Below are 24,319 nucleotides of genomic sequence, written 5' to 3'. Positions count from 1 at the left end.
TCGTAACCTCTGCACATTGATCTGGTACTGGTACTCCCTGTATATAGCTCCACACTGATCTGGTAACAGTGCTCCCTGTATATAGCTCCACACTGATCTGGTAACAGTACTCCCTGTAATGCTCACAGACTGGTCCTGTATATAGCTCCACACTGATCTGGTAACGGTGCTCCCTGTATATAGCTCCACACTGATCTGGTAACAGTACTCCCTGTATATAGCTCCACACTGATCTGGTAACAGTACTCCCTGTATATAGCTTCACATTGATCTGGTAACAGTACTCCCTGTATATAGCTCCACACTGATCTGGTAACAGTACTCCCTGTATATAGCTCCACACTGATCTGGTAACAGTACTCCCTGTATATAGCTCCACATTGATCTGGTAACAGTACTCCCTGTATATAGCTCCACATTGATCTGGTAATTCCTGTATATAGCTCCACACTGATCTGGTAACAGTACTCCCTGTATATAGCTCCACATTGATCTGGTAATTCCTGTATATAGCTCCACACTGATCTGGTAACAGTACTCCCTGTATATAGCTCCACACTGATCTGGTAACAGTACTCCCTGTATATAGCTCCACATTGATCTGGTAACAGTACTCCCTGTATATAGCTCCACATTGATCTGGTAATTCCTGTATATAGCTCCACACTGATCTGGTAACGGTGCTCCCTGTATATAGCTCCACACTGATCTGGTAACAGTACTCCCTGTATATAGCTCCACATTGATCTGGTAATTCCTGTATATAGCTCCACACTGATCTGGTAACAGTGCTCCCTGTATATAGCTCCACACTGATCTGGTAACAGTACTCCCTGTATATAGCTCCACACTGATCTGGTAATGGTGCTCCCTGAATATAGCGCCACATTGATCTGGTAACAGTACTCCCTGTATATAGCTCCACATTGATCTGGTAATTCCTGTATATAGCTCCACACTGATCTGGTAACAGTGCTCCCTGAATATAGCTCCACATTGATCTGGTAACAGTACTCCCTGTATATAGCTCCACACTGATCTGGTAACAGTACTCCCTGTATATAGCTCCACACTGATCTGGTAACAGTACTCCCTGTATATAGCTCCACATTGATCTGGTAATTCCTGTATATAGCTCCACATTGATCTGGTAACAGTACTCCCTGTATATAGCTCCACACTGATCTGGTAACAGTACTCCCTGTATATAGCTCCATTTTGTGTATTTTATTCCTATTGTGTAACTTACTATTTCATGTCTTATCATTATTTAAAAAATTGCTGACAGGTGTATAAAAATTGAGCACACTGCCATGCAATCTCCATAGACAAACATTGGCAGTAGAATGGCTTTACTGAAGAGCTCAACGTGGCGCCGTCATAGGATGCCACCTTTCCAACAAGTCAGTTCATCAAATGTCTGCCCTGCTAGAGCTTCCCCGGTCAACTGTAAGTGCAGCTATTGTGAAGTGGAAACATCTAGGAGCAACAACGGCTCAGCCACGAAGTGGTAGGCCACACAAGCTCACAGAACGGGACCGCTGAGTGCTGAAGCGCGTACAAATCGTCTGTCCTCGGTTGTAACACTCACTACCGAGTTCCAAACTGCCTCTGGAAGCAACGTCAGCACAATAACTGTTGTCGGGAGCTTCATAAAATGGGTTTCCATGGTTGAACAGCCACACACAAGCCTAAGATCACCATGCACAATGTCAAGCGTTGGCTAGAGTGGTGTAAAGCTCACCACCATTGGACTCCGGAGCAGTGGAAACATGTACTCTGGAGAGATGAATCATGCTTTACCATCTGGCAGTCCGACGGACGAATCTGGGTTTGGCGGATGCTAGAAGGGCGCTACCTGCCCGAATACATAGTGCCAATCGCAAGTTTGTTGGAGGAGAAATAATGGTCTGGGGCTGTTTTTCATGGTTCGGGCTAAGCCCCTTAGTTCCAGTGAAGGGAAATCTTAACGCTACAGCATACAATGACATTCTAGATGATTCTGTGCTTCCAACTTTGTGACAACAGTTTGGGGAAGGCCCTTTCCTGTTTCAGCATGACAATGCCCCCATCTACAAAGCGAGGTCCATATTGAAATGGTTTGTCGAGATCAGTTTGGAAGAACTTGACTAGCCTTCACCAAGCCTTGACCTTAACCCCATCAAACACCTTTTGGATGAATTGGAACGCTGACTGTGAGCCAGGCCTAATCGCCCAACATCAGTGCCCGACCTCACTAACGCGCTTGTGGCTGAATGGAAGCAAGTCCCCACAGAAATGTACATTTACATTTGACATTTTAGTCATTTAGCAGACGCTCTTATCCAGAGCGACTTACAGTAGTAATGTTCCAACTTCTAGTGGAAAGCCTTCCCAGAAGAGTGAAGGCTGTTATAGCAGCAAAGGGGGGACCAACTCCATATTAATGACCATGATTTTGGAATGAGATGTTTGACGAGCAGGTGTCCATATACTTTTGGTCATGTAGTGTATATTATACGTACTCTATGAAGTAGACTTCTCCGTTCTCGGTGTAAGCTAAGGTATAGGCCATAGGGTATAGGATTTAGGGTATATTATACTTACTCTATGAAGTAGACTTCTCCGTTCTCGGTGTAGGCCATCTCCCAGTTGCCTGGCAGGGGTCCTAGGGGGTCTTCTGGGGAGGCCTGGGGCTGGGCGTGTGTCTGCTGCCCGCTGTCCGAGGTGGAGGCAGCCACGTTGTTCAGACCATAGGACGGAGCGTTCTCACGCGCGGGGTACGGCCGTAGAACAGCGCCGCAGCTCTCGTCCTGGTCGCTAGGGTTACCTGTGCACAACAAGGGAGAGGGGAAGAGACTACGAACTAATGATCCTGGGAAAGTAAGGAGCACGACAACACAGAACAAAACAGAGAGAGGAGGTTTATGTTTCCTGCAGCAACAGGAATGTGGGAATCTAAGGGTGGAATGATAAGACAATTTATGCTAAGAGTACTGTGTGCAATATAGGACTACTAAAACCAACAACAACAAAAATATATACTATGTTTCACGACTGCTAAACATTTTTCCTTTCTTAACTTTCTCTCCCTCCCTCTGTAAACCACCTGCCTGCTAGTCCAAAAGGAATGGGGCCCAATGACTATAATGAACATGCAGTCAGCCTCTATTTCTCTTAAACCCCCCTCTATCTTGCCCTCCCTGACTTCGTCCTCCCTCTCTCACTTCCGTGAGCCTTTCAGGGGTGATCAAACGCTAATTCACCACTCTGACAGACTGGCAGGACACACAGAGTGAGCATAGAAGGAGAAAAAAAACTCCATCTAGGAACTGACTGACTGTCTCACAAACTCTCCAGTCCGGGCTAACACATTAACACAAGTGATATTTCAAACTCAGTCAGACATTATGCCTAAAAACTATTCACAAAGTGTTATTATCAGGTACTTAAAAAGAGAGAGCGTGAGAGAGAGAGAGAGAGAGAGAGAGAGAGAGAGAGAGAGAGAGAGAGAGAAAGATGGCGCGAGAGAGAGAGAAAACAAGAGAGAAAGATGGAGGGAGCGAGAGGGAGGGAGAACAAGAGAAAGAGAGAGACACCCAGCGACACAGGGCAGAAGACTGGAGAGCACAAACGCAGATACACACTCTCCCTCACACATGCTCTTTCAAACATGAGCACACACACAACTCACCCACACCCCAAATACACACATCCCCCATTGAACAGCCGCCTGGTTTGGTAGTGGTAGTCTATGTGTAATTGTCTGATGGCATGTAAAATGACATACCTGTAAAACTGTTGTTCATTTCTGTGGCCTGGTCGTCATCCTCGTAGTCAGCAGGTACTACTTGGGCGTTTTGCATGTCATTGTAGGACTTGGTGCGCTTGGGAGTGGACTGCTGGGAGCCTGGTGGGCCGTCGAGGAGCACAGCATCACTGAGAATCACTGTCCCAACCACGGGCTGCCTCGGCGGCTTAGGCGTCCCATAATAGTTACCTAGGAAACAACAGGGACATTAGCATGCCTGAGAAAGAGATGGAGGGAGAAGGAGATAGAGAGGGAGAAAGGGAGGAGAGGGAGGGAGAAGGAGAGAGGAACGGGCAGGGAGAGAGGGAGGGGGAGATAGGAAGTGGTAGGGGGATGGGTAGGGAGGGAGGGAGGGAGGGAGGGAGGAGGAGAGGGGAGGGAGGGGGAGGGAGAAAGGGAGAAGGAGAGCGGGAGAGAGAAGGAAGAGGGAGGCAGGACGGCGTGAGACAGAGAGAAGGGGATGAGAGAAGGAGGGGGAGGGAGAGAGAGAGGGAGTGGATGGAGAGAGAGAGAGAGAGAGAGTGAAAGGGAGGGAGAGAGGGAGGGGAGGGAGAGAGGGAGGGGAGGGGGAAGGAGAAAGGAAGGGAGAGAGAGAGCACCCGGCCTCTCCCTACTAGAATCTGAAGCCAAATGTCTACTATTTGCCGATGATCTGGTGCTTTGGTCCCCAACCAAGGAGGGCCAACAGCAGCACCTAGATCTTCTGCACAGATTCTGACAGACCTGGGCCCTGACAGTACAGTAAGACAAAATATAATGGTGTTACAAAAAAAGTCCAGTTGCCAGGACCACAAATACTAATTCCATCTAGACACCGTCGCCCTAGAGCACACAAACAAATGAACATCAGCACCACAGGTAACTTCCACAAAGCTGTGAACCATCTGAGAGACAAGGCAAGTAAGGCCTATGCCATCAAAAGGAACATAAAATTAAAAATACTTGAATCAACTGTAGAACCCATTGCCCTTTATGGTTGTGAGGTCCGGGGTCCGCGCACCAACCAAGAATTCACAAAATGTGACAAACACCAAATTGAAACTCTGCATGCAGAATTCTGCAAAAATATCCTCTGTCTACAATGTAAAACAGCAAATAATGCATGCAGAGCAGAATTAGGCCGATACCTGCTAATTATCAAAATCCAGAAAAGAGCCGTTAAATTCTACAACCACCTAAAAGGAAGCGATTCCCAAACCTTCCATAACAAAGCCATCACCTACAGAGAGATTAACCTGGAGAAGAGTCTCCTAAGCAAGCTGATACTGGGGCTCTGTTCACAAACACAAATAGACCCCACCGAACCACAGGACAGCAACACAATTAGACCCAACCAAATCATGAGAAAGCGAAAAGATAATTACACATTGGAAAAAAACGGAGCAAACTAGAATGCTAAACAGAGAGTCCTTAGTGGCATAATACCTGACCACTGTGACTGACCCAAAATTAAGGAACGCTTTCACTATGTACAGACTCAGTGAGCATAGCCTTGCTATTGAGAAAGGCTGCCGTAGGCAGACCTGGCTCTCAAGAGAAGACAGGCTATGTGCACACTGCCACAAAATGAGGTGGAAACTGAGCTGCACTTCCTAACCTCCTGCCAAATGTATGACCATATTAGAGACATATATTTCCCTCAGATTACACAGATGCACAAAGAATTTGAAAACAAATCCAATTTTGATAAACTCCCATATCTACTGGGTGAAATACCACAGCAGCAAGATGTGTGACCTGTTACCACAAGAAAAGGGCAACCAGTGAAGACCAAACACCATTATAAATACAACCTATAACTATTTGCTCATCGTTACAACACTGTATATAGATAATGACATTTGACATTTACTGTTGTTTATTTCACTTTTGTTTATTATCTATTTCACTTGCATTGGCAATGTAAACATATGTTTCCCATGCCAATAAAGCCCCTTAAATTGAATTGAAATTGAGAGAGGGAGGGAGAGAGTGAGGGAGAGTGGGAGGGAGAGTAGGGAGGGAGGGAGGGAGGGAGAATGAGAGAAGGAGGGGGAGGGAGCGAGAGATAGAACACAGGGAGCTAGAGGACAGAGAGGTAGAGGACAGAGAGGTAGAGGACAGAGAGGTAGAGGACAGAGAGGTAGGAGAACAGAGAGGTAGAGAACAACGAGATAGAGAACAACGAGATAGCGGGAAGGGGATCTATAAAATCTCAATGCAGTGGAAAGAGAGACAATGGCAGAGCACAATGAGTCCTGAAATGGTGGAAATAAGCAGCTGCAGGAAAAGCAGGCTTTTCCCCCCTAGCCAGTGTTGTTATGGACTGAGAGGGAGCAGAGAGCATACAAACAATACAATGGGCCGGCTCAGAGAAACTTTACCTTGTTAAAGTATACATTCAAATGACTGGCTTATCACTGGTCAGTACCAGATCTGTTGCTTATGTTTATTTCCTGTAAATCCCACTGATAAGCAAATACCATCCACAATCCAATGCAAGAGATAGCGACACATGCTCAAAACCACATTCTAAATGTATGTCATTATCTACAGCTGACGTACTGTAAATCCTGATCTTTAAAAATCATCCTGAAAATAGATTTTAAAAGTCTCGCCACAATTCTTGGAAAGAAAAAATGTTGGTCATGAGAATTGGACTCATATCTCAATGCAACTGCATGGCATTGAGCCCTACAGTACGTAGGTCTGCATCACATTTGTATTTGGAAGGCATCCAGCTCCTGTGGACAGGTATTTGACACTGTCTGCGGGGGAGGGAGAAAGGAGCCAAACACACAATAGTACAGGTGGCAAGGAGATTAACACCACACACACACACACACACACACACACACACACACACACACACACACACACACACACACACACACACACACACACACACACACACACACACACACACACACACACACACACACACACGTGGATTGTAGTTTCTGTAAGGACAGAAGACTTATCACTGTGGTACACTGTACTAATCTAGGTAAGGATAGCCTTGTGATCTGTTTGTATGTGTATGTTTTGTATTGTATATTTTTTTTATAAATGATAATAATAAATATTATCAGGTCAAAATCCTAAATACAATCTTACAAAAAAGAGAAAGATTATCTTCTCCACTCCTACAGTCTACCATAGCATCATCATCATCCTCCTCACCAGCATCACTAAAACCAACATCCCCAGCATCATCATCATCACCATCCTCACCTTCATACGTTCCTATTTCCAGTAGTGTTCCACTCTGCTCAAGGCTCAGGAAGTCTTCCACGGACAGGAAGTTGTAATCAACCCCGGGGACTTCCCCGTCTCGAGGGGCGCGTGTCGTACCTGGAGAGAGAGGAAACCAAGCTTATTATCAGCATTCCTACCAGCCACTCTGACCGAAGACCAGGGAGAAGTTTTGTAGGTGCTTCTCAGCGGCAGTTACATTTGCCAAAACCTACTCAACCTACTAATTAACAAATACAAACGTTAGGGCCTCTCTGTGGGCGGAAAAAAAGATTGAGGAGGAGGAAGTAGCCTGTAATCTACAGTATAATCAGTATTCACACACAGCTAGCTATGAGCTAGCTAGTATTCACACACAGCTAGCTATGTAGCTAGCTAGCATACACACAGCTAGCCATGGAGCTAGTTACTATACACACACAGCTAGCTATGTAGCAAGCTAGTATACACATTTAACTAGCTAGTATTTGTAAGCAAAAAGGCATATAACACCGGATCCGGAAGTTCAAACGTCGTCGCTAGATAGAGTCAAAAAGGGTGTCTCGGCCCCTCTTGCTTGGTTAGCTACTCTGGTTCCCCAGGACCCTAGTGGATTTACACTACACAAGGGGGACTTCCTCTCTGGGTGGAACACAATGACGATGTGGACAAAAACATACTCTGCCCTTGCACATGCATGCACATGGATCGGCAATGTGAAGCTTGTAGCCACCATAAGGCCTGAGGGAGGACAAGACGGAGGAACAGGTCCACACAAACTGGAGGTGTGGGAGCTGAAAGTGACAGGGTGCAATATCGGTCACTGCTCTCTTTGAGGCTGCAGTGAACAGAGAAAGTGGACTTGGACATGATGTGAGGAGACAGGACATTAAGAAAGTCTCACACACCCCTACCTCACTCTACTAGAGGTGGCAAACCACAGGCTTTAAAACCACAGGCTTTAAAACATCAGGCTTTAAAACATCAGGCTTTAAAACATCAGGCTTTAAAACATCAGGCTTTAAACGCAACGCCAGAGATGAATGAGTCATCCCCCCCCTTTTTTTCCCTAATCTGTTTATTATTTTCCAATAAGAAAAGCCAGAGATACAGACATTAACATTAACTCAGAGGAACTGACACTATCGCTTGGCTATTTATTTTCCTTTCTGGCACTGTGATCATACACTATGGCTCAAAAGACCCCCTGTGGTCTTCGTGGTCTAACTGAACCACATGTTTGTCTCCAAAGTCCATCTGTAGTATAAAGGCCTACCTGCATCACCATGAAGAACATTTTGACTTTCTAACTATGACTGTAATGGGAAATGATTTGGGTCATTCCTCTCCTGTATTTACTGTAACTAAGTACTGACATTCTACCTTTGACCTGTTTAACTGACACTATCAAAAATCTGTCAGTGTTGAATGTTACCGATAAAGTTAGAAGCCAGACTGAGCTGAGGGCACACTGATAATGGATCTTTGATGCTGTGTGATTCTGTTGTGTCTTCCTCTCAGCCTCTCAGCCTGGTGTTTACAGAACATGTGGTACTGTCGGATTACAATATAAACGGCCTGTCTCCAAGAGGCCCGCTAGCCCGCTTGATCGAGTAGAAAATGCAAAGCTCCTGCAACATCTGTCTGACATTGAACTGTGTCCAAGGTTTCTAGCCTTGCTCCACAGCTAAACCAGGGAAGAAAACAGAGGGTGATGGTTACTAGCCTGGTTCCACAGCTAAACCAGGGGAAGAATGCAGAGGGTGATGGTTACTAGCCTGGTATCACAGCTAAACCAGGGAAGAAGACAGAGGGTGATGGTTACTAGCCTGGTTCCACAGCTAAACCAGGGGAAGAAGACAGAGGGTGATGGTTACTAGCCTGGTATCACAGCTAAACCAGGGGAAGAAGACAGAGGGTGATGGTTACTAGCCTGGTATCACAGCTAAACCAGGGGAAGAAGGCAGAGGGTGATGGTTACTAGCCTGGTATCACAGCTAAACCAGGGGAAGAAGGCAGAGGGTGATGGTTACTAGCCTGGTATCACAGCTAAACCAGGGGAAGAAGACAGAGGGTGATGGTTACTAGCCTGGTATCACAGCTAAACCAGGGGAAGAAGGCAGAGGGTGATGGTTACTAGCCTGGTATCACAGCTAAACCAGGGGAAGAAGGCAGAGGGTGATGGTTACTAGCCTGGTTCCACAGCTAAACCAGGGGAAGAAGACAGAGGGTGATGGTTACTAGCCTGGTATCACAGCTAAACCAGGGGAAGAAGGCAGAGGGTGATGGTTACTAGCCTGGTATCACAGCTAAACCAGGGGAAGAAAACAGAGGGTGATGGTTACTAGCCTGGTATCACAGCTAAACCAGGGGAAGAAGACAGAGGGTGATGGTTACTAGCCTGGTATCACAGCTAAACCAGGGGAAGAAGACAGAGGGTGATGGTTACTAGCCTGGTATCACAGCTAAACCAGGGGAAGAAGGCAGAGGGTGATGGTTACTAGCCTGGTATCACAGCTAAACCAGGGGAAGAAGGCAGAGGGTGATGGTTACTAGCCTGGTATCACAGCTAAACCAGGGGAAGAAGGCAGAGGGTGATGGCAAATGGCACATTGAGCCCTTGGTCAGAGGTCACCTCTAGTGTGCCACAAGGTGGTGTGGTTTCACCATATCTGTTTCTCCTTCACATGTCCACCCGAAAAGTTGTCTTCATTGACACTCTGGACGATGTAGGGCTGTCCCGAGCCATACCTTTAACCAGCAACCAAGAGGACACTTCCATGGGCTTGGAGGCGAAGCAGCTGGAAGAGTGTGCTACATCCAACAACATGCTCCTGAATGGGAAAATGTCTGTGGAAATGTGGATATGCTTTTCTAGAGATCATCCACAACCTGCACCACTAATCCTATGAGGACAGGAAGTACCAGTTGTAAAAACAACTAAGTATCTTGGTTTTCATCTAGACTCTAACCTCAGTGGTGACACACATGTGGAGCAGTCAGTGAGGAAGGCCTCAAAACACCTGCACAATGACTGTTCTTGCCAGAAATGGCCTACCCACTGAAGATCTGGTCACAGTATACACTACACTGGTCAGGTCTTGTCTGGAATACGGTAGAGTCCTGTTAGTTGGATGCAATAAAAAGCAACTAGGCAGGGTGCAGAGGAGGGCCTAGAGGATCATCTCCAGAGGTGGAGCAGTCCAACCACAGCTCCCGTCACTGCAGAGCAGGGGAGAGCCGGCTGCAGTGCACCTGGTGAAGGACATGCACACTCTTGACCATTCACTGAATGACCTGCTCTCTCCAAAAAGAGGCAACTACACCACCAGGCTCATGAGAAACAGGAACTGTCCTGTGTAACTGTCCTGTGTAACTGTCCTGTGTAACTGTCCTGTGTAACTGTCCTGTGTAACTGTCCTGTGTAACTGTCCTGTGTAACTGTCCTGTGTACCTGTCCTGTGTACCTGTCCTGTGTAACTGTCCTGTGTAACTGTCCTGTGTAACTGTCCTGTGTAACTGTCCTGTGTAACTGTCCTGTATACCTGTCCTGTGTAACTGTCCTGTGTAACTGTCCTGTGTAACTGTCCTGTGTAACTGTCCTGTATACCTGTCCTGTGTAACTGTCCTGTGTAACTGTCCTGTATAACTGTCCTGTATAACTGTCCTGTGTAACTGTCCTGTATACCTGTCCTGTATAACTGTCCTGTATAACTGTCCTGTATAACTGTCCTGTGTAACTGTCCTGTGTAACTGTCCTGTGTAACTGTCCTGTATACCTGCCCTGTATACCTGTCCTGTGTAACTGTCCTGTGTAACTGTCCTGTATACCTGTCCTGTATAACTGTCCTGTGTAACTGTCCTGTGTAACTGTCCTGTGTAACTGTCCTGTGTAACTGTCCTGTGTAACTGTCCTGTGTAACTGTCCTGTGTAACTGTCCTGTATACCTGTCCTGTGTAACTGTCCTGTGTAACTGTCCTGTATAACTGTCCTGTATACCTGTCCTGTGTAACTGTCCTGTATACCTGTCCTGTATAACTGTCCTGTATAACTGTCCTGTATACCTGTCCTGTGTAACTGTCCTGTATAACTGTCCTGTGTAACTGTCCTGTGTAACTGTCCTGTAGTAACTGTCCTGTATACCTGCCCGTACGAACCGCCTGTGAAACACCACTGCTATCAGACTGTTTAATAACTCTAGCTCTTAAATGGTTTTCCCAAAAATGATATTTTTTACAATCACATTTTAACATTTCAATTTCCATCATGACAAATGTCCTGTAATGATTAAAGTGTTCTGTATTCTATTCATGTCACGTAGTATGTGTTATGGATTTTAAATTAGTGTTTTGCAATTATTAATAATGTAAATTCTGCATTTCTTCAGTTTTATCTGTAAGCAAGAATAATTAAACTCAAACTAGACATTTTCTCTGCGTCTGTGCAGGAGGTGTCTCCCTGAAAATCCCCTTTACAATGTCGTTAAACATAATGGTCTGACAAAAACACAACAAATGTGTGGGCTATTCAGAGGAGATGACTTTCTACTACATCTGGTCAATTCATTTTACCCTTCCGGCCTGCACCTTTAAAGTTAGCACCCTTCTCAATATCAACCATCTGGCCATATTTCCGGTTAACAGGTTGGCTAATGTCAAAATGTGAACAGCTATGATATGCTAGCTAACTAGAGCCAGTCTCTTGGTTAATGATTAGTGAACTGGAGTTCTCTCTATATGAGAGTTGTTTTGTACAAAAAAGCCCACGGATCATTACAACGGCAGGGAGCTCACACACACACACACTGGTCACCATAGCAGCACCCACCTGTAGCACGCGCTCCAGCAGGTATATCTCACTGGTCACCCCCAAAGCCAATTCCTCCTTTGGCCGTCTCTCCTTCCAGTTCTCTGCTGCCAATGACTGGAACGAACTACAAAAATCTCTGAAAGTGGAATCACTTATCTCCCTCACTAGCTTTAAGCACCAGCTGTCAGAGCAGCTCACAGATTACTGCACCTGTACATAGCCCATCTGTAATTTAGCCCAAACAACTAACTCTTCCCCTACTGTATTTATTTATTTATTTATTTAGCTCCTTTGCACCCCATTATTTCTATTTCTACTTTGCACTTTCTTCCACTGCAAATCTACCATTCCAGTGTTTTACTTGTTATATTGTATGTATTTCGCCACCATGGCCTTTTTTTTGCCCTTACCTCCCTTATCTCACCTCATTTGCTCACATTGTATATAGACTTATTTTTCTACTGTATTATTGACTGTATGTTTGTTTTACTCCATATGTAACTCTATGTTGTTGTATGTTGTCGAACTGCTTTGCTTTATCTTGGCCAGGTCACAATTGTAAATGAGAACTTGTTCTCAACTTGCCTACCTGGTTAAATAAAGGTGAAATAAAAAATAAATTAAATAAATAAACACACACACACACACACACACACACACAGAGCCTCAGTATAATTACAGTGGAAGGGAGTTGTCAGAAAGCAACTGAGACAGGGTCATTGTGTTCCTCTCTTTATAGAGGCAGAGCCATCACACACCTGACAGATGGAAGTCCTAACTCATCTGTGAGTACGACAGTCACGACACACTCTCACACGCACACACAGTCAGGGAGGCAGGCACACACACACAGTCAGGGAGGCAGGCACACACACACAGTCAGGGAGACAGGCACGCACACACAGTCAGGGAGACAGGCACGCACACACAGTCAGGGAGGCAGGCACGCACACACAGTCAGGGAAGCAGGCACGCACACACAGTCAGGGAGACAGGCACGCACACACAGGGAACACAGTCAGGGAGGCAGGCACACACACACAGTCAGGGAGACAGGCACGCACACACAGTCAGGGAGGCAGGCACGCACACACAGTCAGGGAGGCAGGCACGCACACACAGTCAGGGAGACAGGCACGCACACACAGTCAGGGAGGCAGGCACGCACACACAGTCAGGGAGGCAGGCACGCACACACAGTCAGGGAGGCAGGCACGCACACACAGTCAGGGAGGCAGGCACGCACACACAGTCAGGGAGGCAGGCACGCACACACAGTCAGGGAGGCAGGCACGCACACACAGTCAGGGAGGCAGGCACGCACACACAGCTTGGTAAGAGTTCAAAGTTGTCGTCCAGAACCAAAGCCGTTTCTCTGAAACATCCGAGCACTGTGTTTACTTCCTGTAAGATTCAGGGGCTCTTCTCTTCTTTCTCTTTTAGGGCGGCAGGCTGCCTAGTGGTTAGAACGTTGGTTGCTGGATCGAATCCCCAAGCTGACAAGGTAAAAATCTGTCGTTCTGCCCCTGAACAAGGCAGTTAAACTCACTGTTCAATGGTAGGCCGTCATTGTAATTAAGAATTTGTTCTTAAACTGACTTGCCTAGTTAAATAAAGGTAAAAAATCTCAGTGGCCTTCTAGATGACAGAGAAAATACTGGTTTCATTCTCCCAACCAAATAACCATACAATAGCCTATGATGAATCACCTACTTGGAAAATGTACTGGGATTATACTGCTCCTCTGCTCTGTATGCATCACAGACAGTATGGAGGGAAAAGAAAGTTTGTTGGGAGCTGGAGTCATCGTTGTTGACGTATATATATGGTATATATATATATATATATATATATATGTCTGTGTCACAATGTGTTCAAATCTCTACTGTAGAGGAAGTGGAGGAGTTGTTTTGTCCCTGGTAGTATCCCCACACTGTGGGTATCTGATGGGGTGACTAATGCAGGTGTGCTGATTGAGCTTTTCCTTTATGTGATTCTGTAACAATAATCAATTGGTCCAAACGAATGTTTTTCACTTAAACCCCTCCCAGTCGAAGTTCTGCTACAGGAAGGATGCTCTAAATATAGAGTTAAGGGCACAAACCTCTCTCTTTTCAAAGCAGTCAAATATCTGTGTTCATTCTTTTTTTAGAAAGGCTAAAAATGCTTCGTCATCACTGTCAGCTTAAAAACCATAAAACCTTTTTCAAAATGGGAGTTACAAGTTTCTTTTTAAATTCAAACCCTAATGTCAGTGGAGCTCTCATTTGCAGAGTGAACCACTGGAGGTAGATGGTATAATGGATACTTCAGACAGACAGACAGACAGACAGACAGACAGACAGACAGACAGACAGACAGACAGACAGACAGACAGACAGACAGACAGACAGACAGACAGACAGACAGACAGACAGACAGACAGACAGACAGACAGACAGACAGGCAGGCACGCAGACAGACAGGCACGCAGACAGACAAGCAGGCAGCAGGCAGACGGCAGGCAGACAAGCAGGCAGGCAAGCAGGCAGACAAGCAGACAGGCAGGCAGACAAGCAGGCAGACAAGCAGGCAAGCAGCAGGCAGGTAGGCAGGAGGCAGACAGGCAGGCAGCAGACAGGCAGCAGACAGCAGGAAGACAAAAGGCTCAGTGAGGAAAGGCTTGGCCTCATTACTATCTATGTCCCTCCTTTCTATTCTCTGAAACGACAAGAACAATGACTGGGACTAACTCAGGCTTGGCCACAGCACTAATGAACTTCCCAAGCCACTCAGCATCAATGGAATTATTATTTGTCAAGTCGTGAAAAGTTCCAGTTTCTTGTATGGAAAGAAAACGGCGTATACAGTATACATAACCATTTCAGCAGAGACTTAGAGACCTTGGGAACTGTATTAATCAGGAATATCTATACTACTGGTCATGTTGTTCCTAAATACAGTAAGATAAACTAAGTAGGATCCAGTGAATGGTCTATCACTACTGTTTTCAGCCTAACCTCCTCTTACAGTAAGTAATAGGGGGTAAATTATCCCTTTAACTCAGGGTTCTCAAACTCAGTCCTGGGGACCCCAAGGGGTGAACATTTTGGGTTTTGTCCTAGCACTACACAGTTGATTTAAAAAATCTACAAATCGTCAAGCTTTGATTATTTGAATCAGCTTTGTAGTGTTAGGACAAAAAACGAGTTTGGGAAACGCTGCTTAACTGTTTGAACAACAGTAACTACTGAGGGTAATTATTAATGACCCCTGAGGTGTGAGAGAGAAATATACCCAGCCACAAACACATGCACCAGAACAGAGAACAGACACATACAGTAGAACAGAGAACAGACACATACAGTAGAACAGAGAACAGACACATACAGTAGAACAGAGAACAGACACATACAGTAGAACAGAGAACAGACACATACAGTAGAACAGAGAACAGACACATACAGTAGAACAGAGAACAGACACATACAGTAGAACAGAGAACAGACACATACAGTAGAACTAGACAGCTACAGCCTCGCTGCAACAGCCAGTCTCAGTCATGTTGCTAAGGACAACAAGAGGGGTATTACATGTTGCACTTCCAGTGTGCAAGAAAAGATGACAGATTAAATAGTTATCTGCATATAAATGGTAGGGTGTGTGTGTATGTGTGTACTACTGTATGTAATGTAGAGTATAGGCTGAGGAACTGAGTGTTTAATGACCAACCTATGACACATATTGTACAGTACAGTGTAGTAGCACATCATAAAGCCTGGCAGTGTAACACACACATTCTAGTGTCTGGCCGATTTTGACTTTGTGTTGACATGATGAGTACCTGTTAGTATCCATGTTCTGTTTACAGCAGCGTCAACACAGGAGACATAACCTCTCTCCCCAGAGATCTGATGCCAACAACCTCACGCCACCGTTAGCCAGTTATACATCTTGCCTGTCAGAGACTGGATTAATTACGTTAAGTGATTACTAGCATGTGAAATGCAGAAGCTAAGAGATAAAACGCCACGCAGCTCAGTGAATTATGCTCTGTGTAGAAAGCTGTAGAAGGGACTACTATAAAAAAATCTGTCATGATGACCTAAAAATAGGACCGTGCCCTTGCTTAAATTATTAGTATGATTAGGCTATATTTCAAATGAAAGGAATGGATTGTCTCATTTTCACTACCATGACAGGATATTTCAGAAGCATAGGGATAACCATGATTGCAAAGTTAAACAAACCATATAACTCTATACACAAGGACAACATTTAACAATTTCCACTGAAACTTTAACAAAAAATATTTTACTTTGCAATCATTGGTTTTTGTTTGACTTATATTTTAAAAGTGAAAAATCTGAGTCTCACTCTGAGCATCACTCTGTTACCGTGGAATTGCTCATAGCCAGCTCCAGCTTCACTAGACAACAGATACGGCAGGTAGCCTAGCCGTTAAGAGCGACGTGCCCTTGAGCGAGGCACTTAACTCTAATTGCTCCTGTAAGTCGCTCTGGATAAGAGTGTCTGCTAAATGTAATACATTAACACATAGAGAGGATATGTGGAATGTTTCTATCCTGTATACTCTCTTCTCTCTCCTCCTCTCCCACTCTCAAGTGAATTTCAGCCCATCCCTCTCTCTGGCCATCTCGCTCCTCCTCTGTCTGGACATCAGAACAGGTTCCAGTAACCTCAATTTGGATGAGGACTTCTACTTCAATGAGTCAGAGGCAAAGGACATATTGATTATCCTGGACCAGGCCCAAATCCTGACACTCGATGAAGGAGGAGGCGGCGCTATAGAGGCCGGCGTGTGAGATACCTGAAAAGACTACGCCGGAGAGTGGATAAACCGCCTCTGCCCTTGGCGAGTGTGCAATTACTGGATAATAAATTGGATGAGCTCCGTTCGAGACTATCCTACAAATGTGATCAGAAGAAATCTAATATCCTATGTTTCACCGAGTCGTGGCTGAACAAGGACATGGAAAATATAAATCTAGCTGGTTTTTCTATACACCGGCAGGACAGAATTACAGCATCGGGAAGATCAGGGGAGGGTGTGTGTCTCTTTGTTAACAACAGCTGGTGAGCGATCTGTAATATTAAGGAAGTCTCAAGGTTCTGCTCGCATTAGTTAGAATACCTCATGATAAACTGGAGACCATACGTAGCGGTCTATTTACCACCACAAGACCGCACTCGCTGTATAACAAGCTGTATAGGACCATGAGCAAACAACAAAATGCTCACCCAGGAGGCGGCACTCCTAGTGGCCGGTGATTCAACGCAGGAAAACTGAAATCCGTTTTACCACATTTTTACCAGCATGTCACCTGTGCAACTAGAGGCAAAAAACTTTTGATCATCTTTACTCCACACAGAGACACATACAAAGCTCTCCCTCACCCTCCTTTTGGCAAATCTGACCATAACTATATCCTCCTGATTCCTGCTTACAAGCAAAAACTCAAACAGGAAGTACCAATGACATGCTTAATATGGAAGTGGTCTGAAGAAGCGGATGCTAAACTACAGGACTGTTTCGCTAGCACAGACTGGATGGAATATGTTCCGGGATTCGTCCGATAACCTTAAGATTTCGGAATTAATGCCTAAACTTAACCTTTAACACAAAATGTTAAGTTTGCAACAACTTCGAAATTGTATGTTTGAGAAACATGGATGAGCTAGTTGCAACTACCTGGTAACCCTGCACATTGACTCGGTACCGGTACTCCTCATTATTATTATTTTATTGTTTTCTATTTCCTTTTGACCCTTTTATTTGTTCTTTTTTTTCTTCTTACTTTTTAACTCATTGTTGGGGAATGGCTCGTTAGTAACCATTTCACGGTAAAGTGTGACAAATAAAATAAGATTTATTATTTTCCTTTCCCTATCTCTATTTAGTCATCTCTCTACCCCTTTCTCTTTTCTCTCCCTCCTCGCTCTCTCTTTCTCTCTCTTTCCTCTGGTATTAGCGGTAGCAGCATATGCCACTAGGTGGAACAAGGTGTTGCGGACACTGCTGACGTTCTCCTGCTACTGGGGAAGGTTAGGAAATGGAACGCTGATCGTCCAATCAGCAGCCTCGACATCACCCCAGGGGGATGGCAGGGGCTGGTGCCGAATGGTAGACTGTGGCAGTGGGAATATTTTATTATTTAACTAGGCAAGTCAGTGAGAGGGAGCAGAGAAAGAGAAAGGAAGAGATAGAAATTTTAAAAAAAGAGAGAGAGAGTGAGAGAGACATGACAGCCAGGATCGCAGGCGACAGGAAAAGTAGGGACTGGTGGCCATCTTTTGGGGGGCAGGGTGGGGGGGTGGACAGGGACTCAATCGGGGTCTCAACTTACTGTTGAGAGTTAGAATAATAAAATACACAAAGTGCAATTTCAATATTTGGTTGTGCATCAGCAGTTCTTCTATCGCTACGTCTGTCACTGACAGTCACTCAATTAGCCATGTCAGCCAAAATGTTTTAGATTGGTATATGAGTCTAGTGGCCAGCTATCTAAAAGGCTAGGGCCGGCTCAGACTGCATGTGTGGCTATGGATGTGGGTACGCAGAACCACGAGCCACTGCGGCCCCACATGATGACTTTGATGGGGCCCCACCCCCATCAAAGTTGCCCATCCCTCACCTAATGGGTAGGTAAACCCCTCTCCAGTACCAACATGTCTGTGTGTTTGTTTGAGGTGTGAGGCATCGCAGCCCTGCTAAAAGGATGAGGGGGCTTAGGCAAGCCTGTCTGTGCATCTGTTATGTCATCAACATTGTTTCCACACGCTGCCACTGAGCAGCAGCAGCAGCATCATCGAAAGCTTTCTCTCGCTCTCTGTCTGTGTACGTAACATTAGACTTTAGCTATGTCTCAAGGCAGGCAAAACAATGGGTTGTCCGATGCCTGTCATCGGGTATAGAATTAAAATATGCTTTAAACATTTTACACCTCCATTTTAGTCATTTAGCAGAGTGACTTACAGTTAGTGCATTCATCTTAAGATAGCTAGGTGAGACAACCACATATCACAGTCGTAGTAATACATGTTTTCCTCAATAAAGAAGTTATCAGCAAAGTCAGTGCTAGTAGGAAAAGTGGGGGGAGAAGGAGACTGGGGTGGGGGGAGAGAACACTGAGATGTCTTATTTAAGATACTGTAACGGTCGTCGTAAGGAGTGGACCAAAATGCAGCGGGTATATTTATCATCTTCTTCTTTATTGAAGGAAAAACACTTAAACAAAACAAACGACGAAAACAGTCCCGTAAGGTGCACAGACTATACAGGAAACAACCACCCACAAAACACAAGAGAAAACTAACCCAACTAATTAGAGGCAACGACAACCAGCTGACTCTAATTGGAAGTCCTACCAAAACTCCAACATAGAAATAGAAAAACTAGATAAACACATAGAAATAGAAAATGTAGAACATAAACCAAAAAAACAGAACCACACAAAACAAACACCCCCTGCCACGCCCTGACCAAACTACAATAACAAATAACCCATTTTACTGGTCAGGATGTGACAGATACTCTTTGAAGAGGTAGGGTTTCAGATGTTCTTTGAAGAGGTAGGGTTTCAGATACTCATTGGAGAGGTAGGGTTTCAGATGTGCTCTGAAGAGGTAGGGTTTCAGATACTATTTGAAGAGGTAGGGTTTCAGATGTTCTCTGAAGAGGTAGGGTTTCAGATACTCTCTGAAGAGGTAGTGCTTAGAGGTAGGGTTTAGGAAGGGTCTCTCTTTTTTTAAAGGGTCTAAACCCTACCTCTTTGAAGAGGTAGGGTTTAGAGGTCGACCGATTAATTGGAATGGCCGATTAATTAGGACCGATTTCAAGTTTTCATAACAATCGGTAATAGGCATTTTTGGACACCGATTATGGCTGATTACACTGCACTCCACGAGGAGACTGCGTGGCAGGCTGACTACCTGTTATGCGAGTGCAGACCTCCAGTGCCTACTCATGGCCCGGTGTATCCAGTTCCTGCTCCTCGCACTAGCCCTGAGGTGCGTGTCTCTAGTCTGGCGCCTCCAAAGCCAGCACCATGCACCAGGCCTCCAGTGCGTCAGCCCAGTCTAGTACGTCCTGTTCCTGCTCCTCGCACTAGCCTTGGGGTGCGTGTCTCCAGTCTGGTACCTCTAGTACCAGCCCCACGCACCAGGCCTCCAGTGCGTCAGCCCAGTCTAGTACGTCCTGCTCCTGCTCCTCGCACTAGCCCTGTGGTGCGTGTCCCTAGTCTGGCGCCTCTTAAGCCAGCCCCACGCATCAGGCCTTCAGTGCACAGTCCCCGTCCAGAGCTTCCGATGACAGTGCCCCGTCCAGAGTGTCCGGCAACAGTGCCCCGTCCAGAGTATCCGGCAACAGTGCCCCGTCCAGAGTGTCCGGCAACAGTGCCCCGTCCAGAGTGTCCGGCAACAGTGCCCCGTCCAGAGCTTCCGGCGATAGTGCCCCGTCTAGAGACGGGCCACAGTCCGGAGCCAGCAGAGACGGCCCACAGTCCGGAGCCAGCAGAGACGGCCCACAGTCCGGAGCCAGCAGAGACGGCCCACAGTCCGCAGCCAGCAGAGACGGCCCACAGTCCGGAGCCAGCAGAGACGGCCCACAGTCCGGAGCCAGCAGAGACGGCCCACAGTCCGGAGCCAGCAGAGACGGCCCACAGTCCGGAGCCAGCAGAGACGGCCCACAGTCCGGAACCGACAGAGACGGCCCACAGTCCGGAACTGACAGAGACGGCCCACAATCCGCAACCGACAGAGTCGCCCTCCAGTCCGGAACTGGCGCAGCCAGAGTCGCCCTCCAGTCCGGAGCTCCCAGAGTCGCCCTACAGTCTGGAACTGGCGCAGCCAGAGTCGCCCTCCAGTCCGGAGCTCCCAGAGTCGCCCTCCAGTCTGGAACTGGCGCAGCCAGAGTCGCCCTCCAGTCCGGAGCTCCCAGAGTCGCCCTCCAGTCCGGAGCTCCCAGAGTCGCCCTCCAGTCAGTCCGGAGCTCCCAGAGTCGCCCTCCAGTCAGTCCGGAACCGACAGAGTCGCCCTCCAGTCAGTCCGGAACCGGCGCAGCCAGAGTCGCCCTCCAGTCAGTCCGGAACCGGCGCAGCCAGAGTCGCCCTCCAGTCCGGAGCTCCCAGAGTCGCCCTCCAGCCCGAGGTCTCCAGCGACGTGCATCAGCCCGAGGTCTCCAGCGACGCGCATCAGCCCAAGGTCTCCAGCGACACGCATCAGCCCGAGGTCTTCAGCGATGCGCCATAGCCCAGAGACTTCGGGAGGGGTAAAATATATTAAGCATTTAGCGGGGGTGGACAGGTTAGGTTGGGGAGTAAGGCCAGAGCCTGAGCCACCTCCGTAGTAGTAGGTTGGGGAGGGGGGGTGTAGCACAAGAACCGTCGGTGACGGTGGCCACCCTCCCTTCCCTCCCCTCCCTTTAGTTAGGATTATTTTTTTGTTTTGGGGTTTATTTTTTTGTGTTTATTTTTTGTGAGTTGCTTCCGGGGTCTGCACCTTTGGGGGTGGGTACTGTCACGTCCTGACCAGTATAAGGGGTTATTTGTTATTGTAGTTTGGTCAGGACGTGGCAGGGGTATGTTTGTTTTGTGTTGTCGGGGTTTTTGGGTTGTGTTCTATGTTTTGTATTTCTATGTTCTATTTTCTAGTTTTTCTATTTCTATGTCTAGTTTATTGTTTTGACCTTCAATTGGAGGCAGCTGTTCCTCGTTGCCTCTAATTGAAGGTCCTATTTAGTAGGGGTGTTTTTCATGGGTTTTTGTGGGTAGTTGTTTCCTGTTTAGTGTTTGTTGCACCTGACAAGACTGTTTTCGTCGTTCTTTTTGTTCAGTGTTCATTTTTGTTTAATAAAGAAGAAAATGAGCATACACATTCCCGCTGCATTTTGGTCCAATTCATACGACACCCGTGACAGTAGCAAACTGTGTGAAGACTGTAATTAATTTGCCAGAATTGTACATAATTATGACATAACATTGAAGGTTGTGCAATGTAACAGCAATATTTAGACTTGGGGATGCCACCCGTTAGTTAAAATACAGAACAGTTCCGTATTTCACTGAAAGAATAAACGTTTTGTTTTCGAAATGATAGTTTCCGGATTTTACCATATTAATGACCTAAGGCTCGTATTTCTGTGTGCTATTATATTATAATTAAGTCTATGATTTGATATTTGATAGAGCAGAGTGACTGGGCGGTGGTAGGCAGCAGCACGCTCGTAAGCATTCATTCAAACAGCACTTTTGTGCATTTGCCAGCAGCTCTTCGCTGTGCTTCAAGCATTGCGCTGTTCATGACTTCAAGCCTATCAACTCCCGAGATTAGGCTGGCAGTACTATAGTGCCTATAAGAACATCCAATAGTCAAAGGTATATGAAATACAAATGGTATAGAGAGAAATAGTCCTATAATAACTACAACCTAAAACTTCTTACCTGGGAATATTGAAGACTCATGTTAAAAGGAACCACCAGCTTTCTCATGTTTTCATGTTCTGAGCAAGGAACTTAAACGTTAGCTTTTAAACATGGCAAATATTGCACTTTTACTTTCTTCTCCAACACTTTGTTTTTGCATTATTTAAACCAAATTGAACATGTTTCATAATTTATTTGAGACTAAATAGATTTTATTGATGTATTATATTAAGTTAAAATAAAATAAGTGTTCATTCAGTATTGTTGTAATTGTGATTATTACAAATATATATATATATATATATATATATATATATATATATATGTATGTATGTAAAAAAATCAGCCGATTAATCGGCATCGGCTTTTTTGGCCCTCCAATAATCGGTACCGGCGGTGAAAAATCATAATCGGTCGACCTCTAGTAGGGTTTCAGATACTCTCTGAAGAGGTAAAGTTTCAGATACTCTCTGAAGAGGTAAAGTTTCAGATACTCTCTGAAGAGGTAGGGTTTCAGATGTTCTCTGAAGAGGTAGGGTTTCAGATGTTCTCTGAAGATGGGCACTCTGCTGTCCTATTATCAGAGCCAAGCTGGTTCCACCATTGGGACGCCAGGACAGAGCTTTGACTGGGTTGAGCAGGAGCTGACCTCCCGTAGATGGTGCGATGGCGAAGAGACCAGAGGTGGCAGAACAGAGTACTCGGGTTGGGATGTATGGTTTGAGTATAGCTTGAAGATAGGGAGAGGTAGTTCCACTTGCTGCTCTGTAAGCAAGCAACATGGTCTTGTAGTGGATGCAGGCTTGCCATATGCCATATTTAGCATGTGAACTATAAATAGCTTGTAGTGAAAGCCTCTCCTTGCTGGCAGTTGATAAAAAGCTGCTGTGGAGCAGGATCAGTAGCAGAGGAACAGGGGACGTGTGTCCCTGAAGTGGCCTGTAAAGTGTCTGCTCTGACCCACATCCTGCCTCCAACACTGGGCTGCTCTCTGGGCTGGGGACCGTGTAGTTAACCCATCAACAGCTACAGCCACGTTGCTGATCTCAGTGAATGGTCATCACCAATAGTCACTAGCATCACTCTCCCTTGATATTTTAACTCAATGGGATCACCTGGTTAAATAAAGGTTGTGAATCATAATGTCTACAATAGCTAGTGATTTGATAGACATTTGGACACAGCACTATATGATTAATTCAAATGATCATCCATCCTGCCTAATACCCATTTAATGCAGCTGTAGACTACTGGCAGGTAAGCACAGTGAGAGCCTGATGGAACTCCAGATCAGTGTGGAGCGTCCCACAGTGTGGACCAGAGCAAGCAGCAGGCAGCATTCCCGTGTGGTGGCAACATGGAAAACAGCAGTCCTGTCAAGACACCATGCTGATAAAACTAACATGAGGCCCTTTATCTCAGAGAGAGGGGAACAACACCCCTCCTCTCTACAGCACACTGAACCTACAAACACAACTCACTGTAGTTTTAGGGAGAGTGTAATCTAAAACACCCTTTCATAATGATCGATTTTAATGTCAAGGCACAATCTTTCAGCTATTTTAACGTGGGTTGGGGTGTGTAGTTATGGCTTAGCGAGAGAAAACGGGATGAGAAGGGGGTGAAATTCAACTAGAAACAGGAGTAAAGTATGTCCAAACTGCCTGCACAGTGGAAAGGTGCTGTCAATCAAGCTGTCAACCATGAGCAATAAAAGGGGGGAACAAAAACAAGTAACAAAAAGGAAATGTGAAGAAGTGTGAAACAATCACACAACACAACACATTGGTATTCTGAGTACTACAGCCCACAAAGAACAAATAACAGGAGGAGAGCTGACAGAGATCCACCCTCAAACCAACAAATGGCTAGGTAGCTCGTAATCCACACACACACACACACACACACACACACACACACACACACACACACACACACACACACACACACACACACACACACACACACACACACACACACACACACACACACACACACACACTTTATGCTGTGTGTGTATAATACAACACATAATTCTACTACATCATTACACAAATTAAACAATTCATAGATATACAATCACTT

The 24,319-nt window shown here is 45.8% G+C and overlaps 1 protein-coding gene across 14 annotated transcripts in view; it reads right to left on the bottom strand.

Annotated features, from left to right (window-relative positions):
* LOC106566645 (membrane-associated guanylate kinase, WW and PDZ domain-containing protein 1) overlaps positions 1 to 24,319 on the bottom strand; it is a 196,715-nt gene that overhangs the window by 67,222 nt on the left and 105,174 nt on the right. For 10 of the 14 annotated variants that reach the window (XM_045693040.1, XM_045693037.1, XM_014134868.2 and 7 more), the window contains 3 exons: positions 7,004 to 7,123; positions 3,770 to 3,979; positions 2,587 to 2,854 (listed from right to left, as the gene is read on the bottom strand). In XM_045693040.1, the coding sequence (XP_045548996.1) occupies positions 2,587 to 2,854; positions 3,770 to 3,979; positions 7,004 to 7,123 (598 nt within the window). The remainder of the gene's footprint in view (positions 1 to 2,586; positions 2,855 to 3,769; positions 3,980 to 7,003; positions 7,124 to 24,319) is intronic. The other 4 variants (XM_014134876.2, XM_014134872.2, XM_014134873.2 and 1 more) reach the window with 1 other exon arrangement.

The sequence above is a fragment of the Salmo salar genome, chromosome ssa13 (assembly GCF_905237065.1).
Source record: "Salmo salar chromosome ssa13, Ssal_v3.1, whole genome shotgun sequence".
In the NCBI taxonomy this organism is placed as follows: Eukaryota; Metazoa; Chordata; class Actinopteri; order Salmoniformes; family Salmonidae; genus Salmo; species Salmo salar.
Note: the sequence above shows the minus strand (reverse complement) of the source record. Positions and strands in the feature narration are given on the sequence as shown.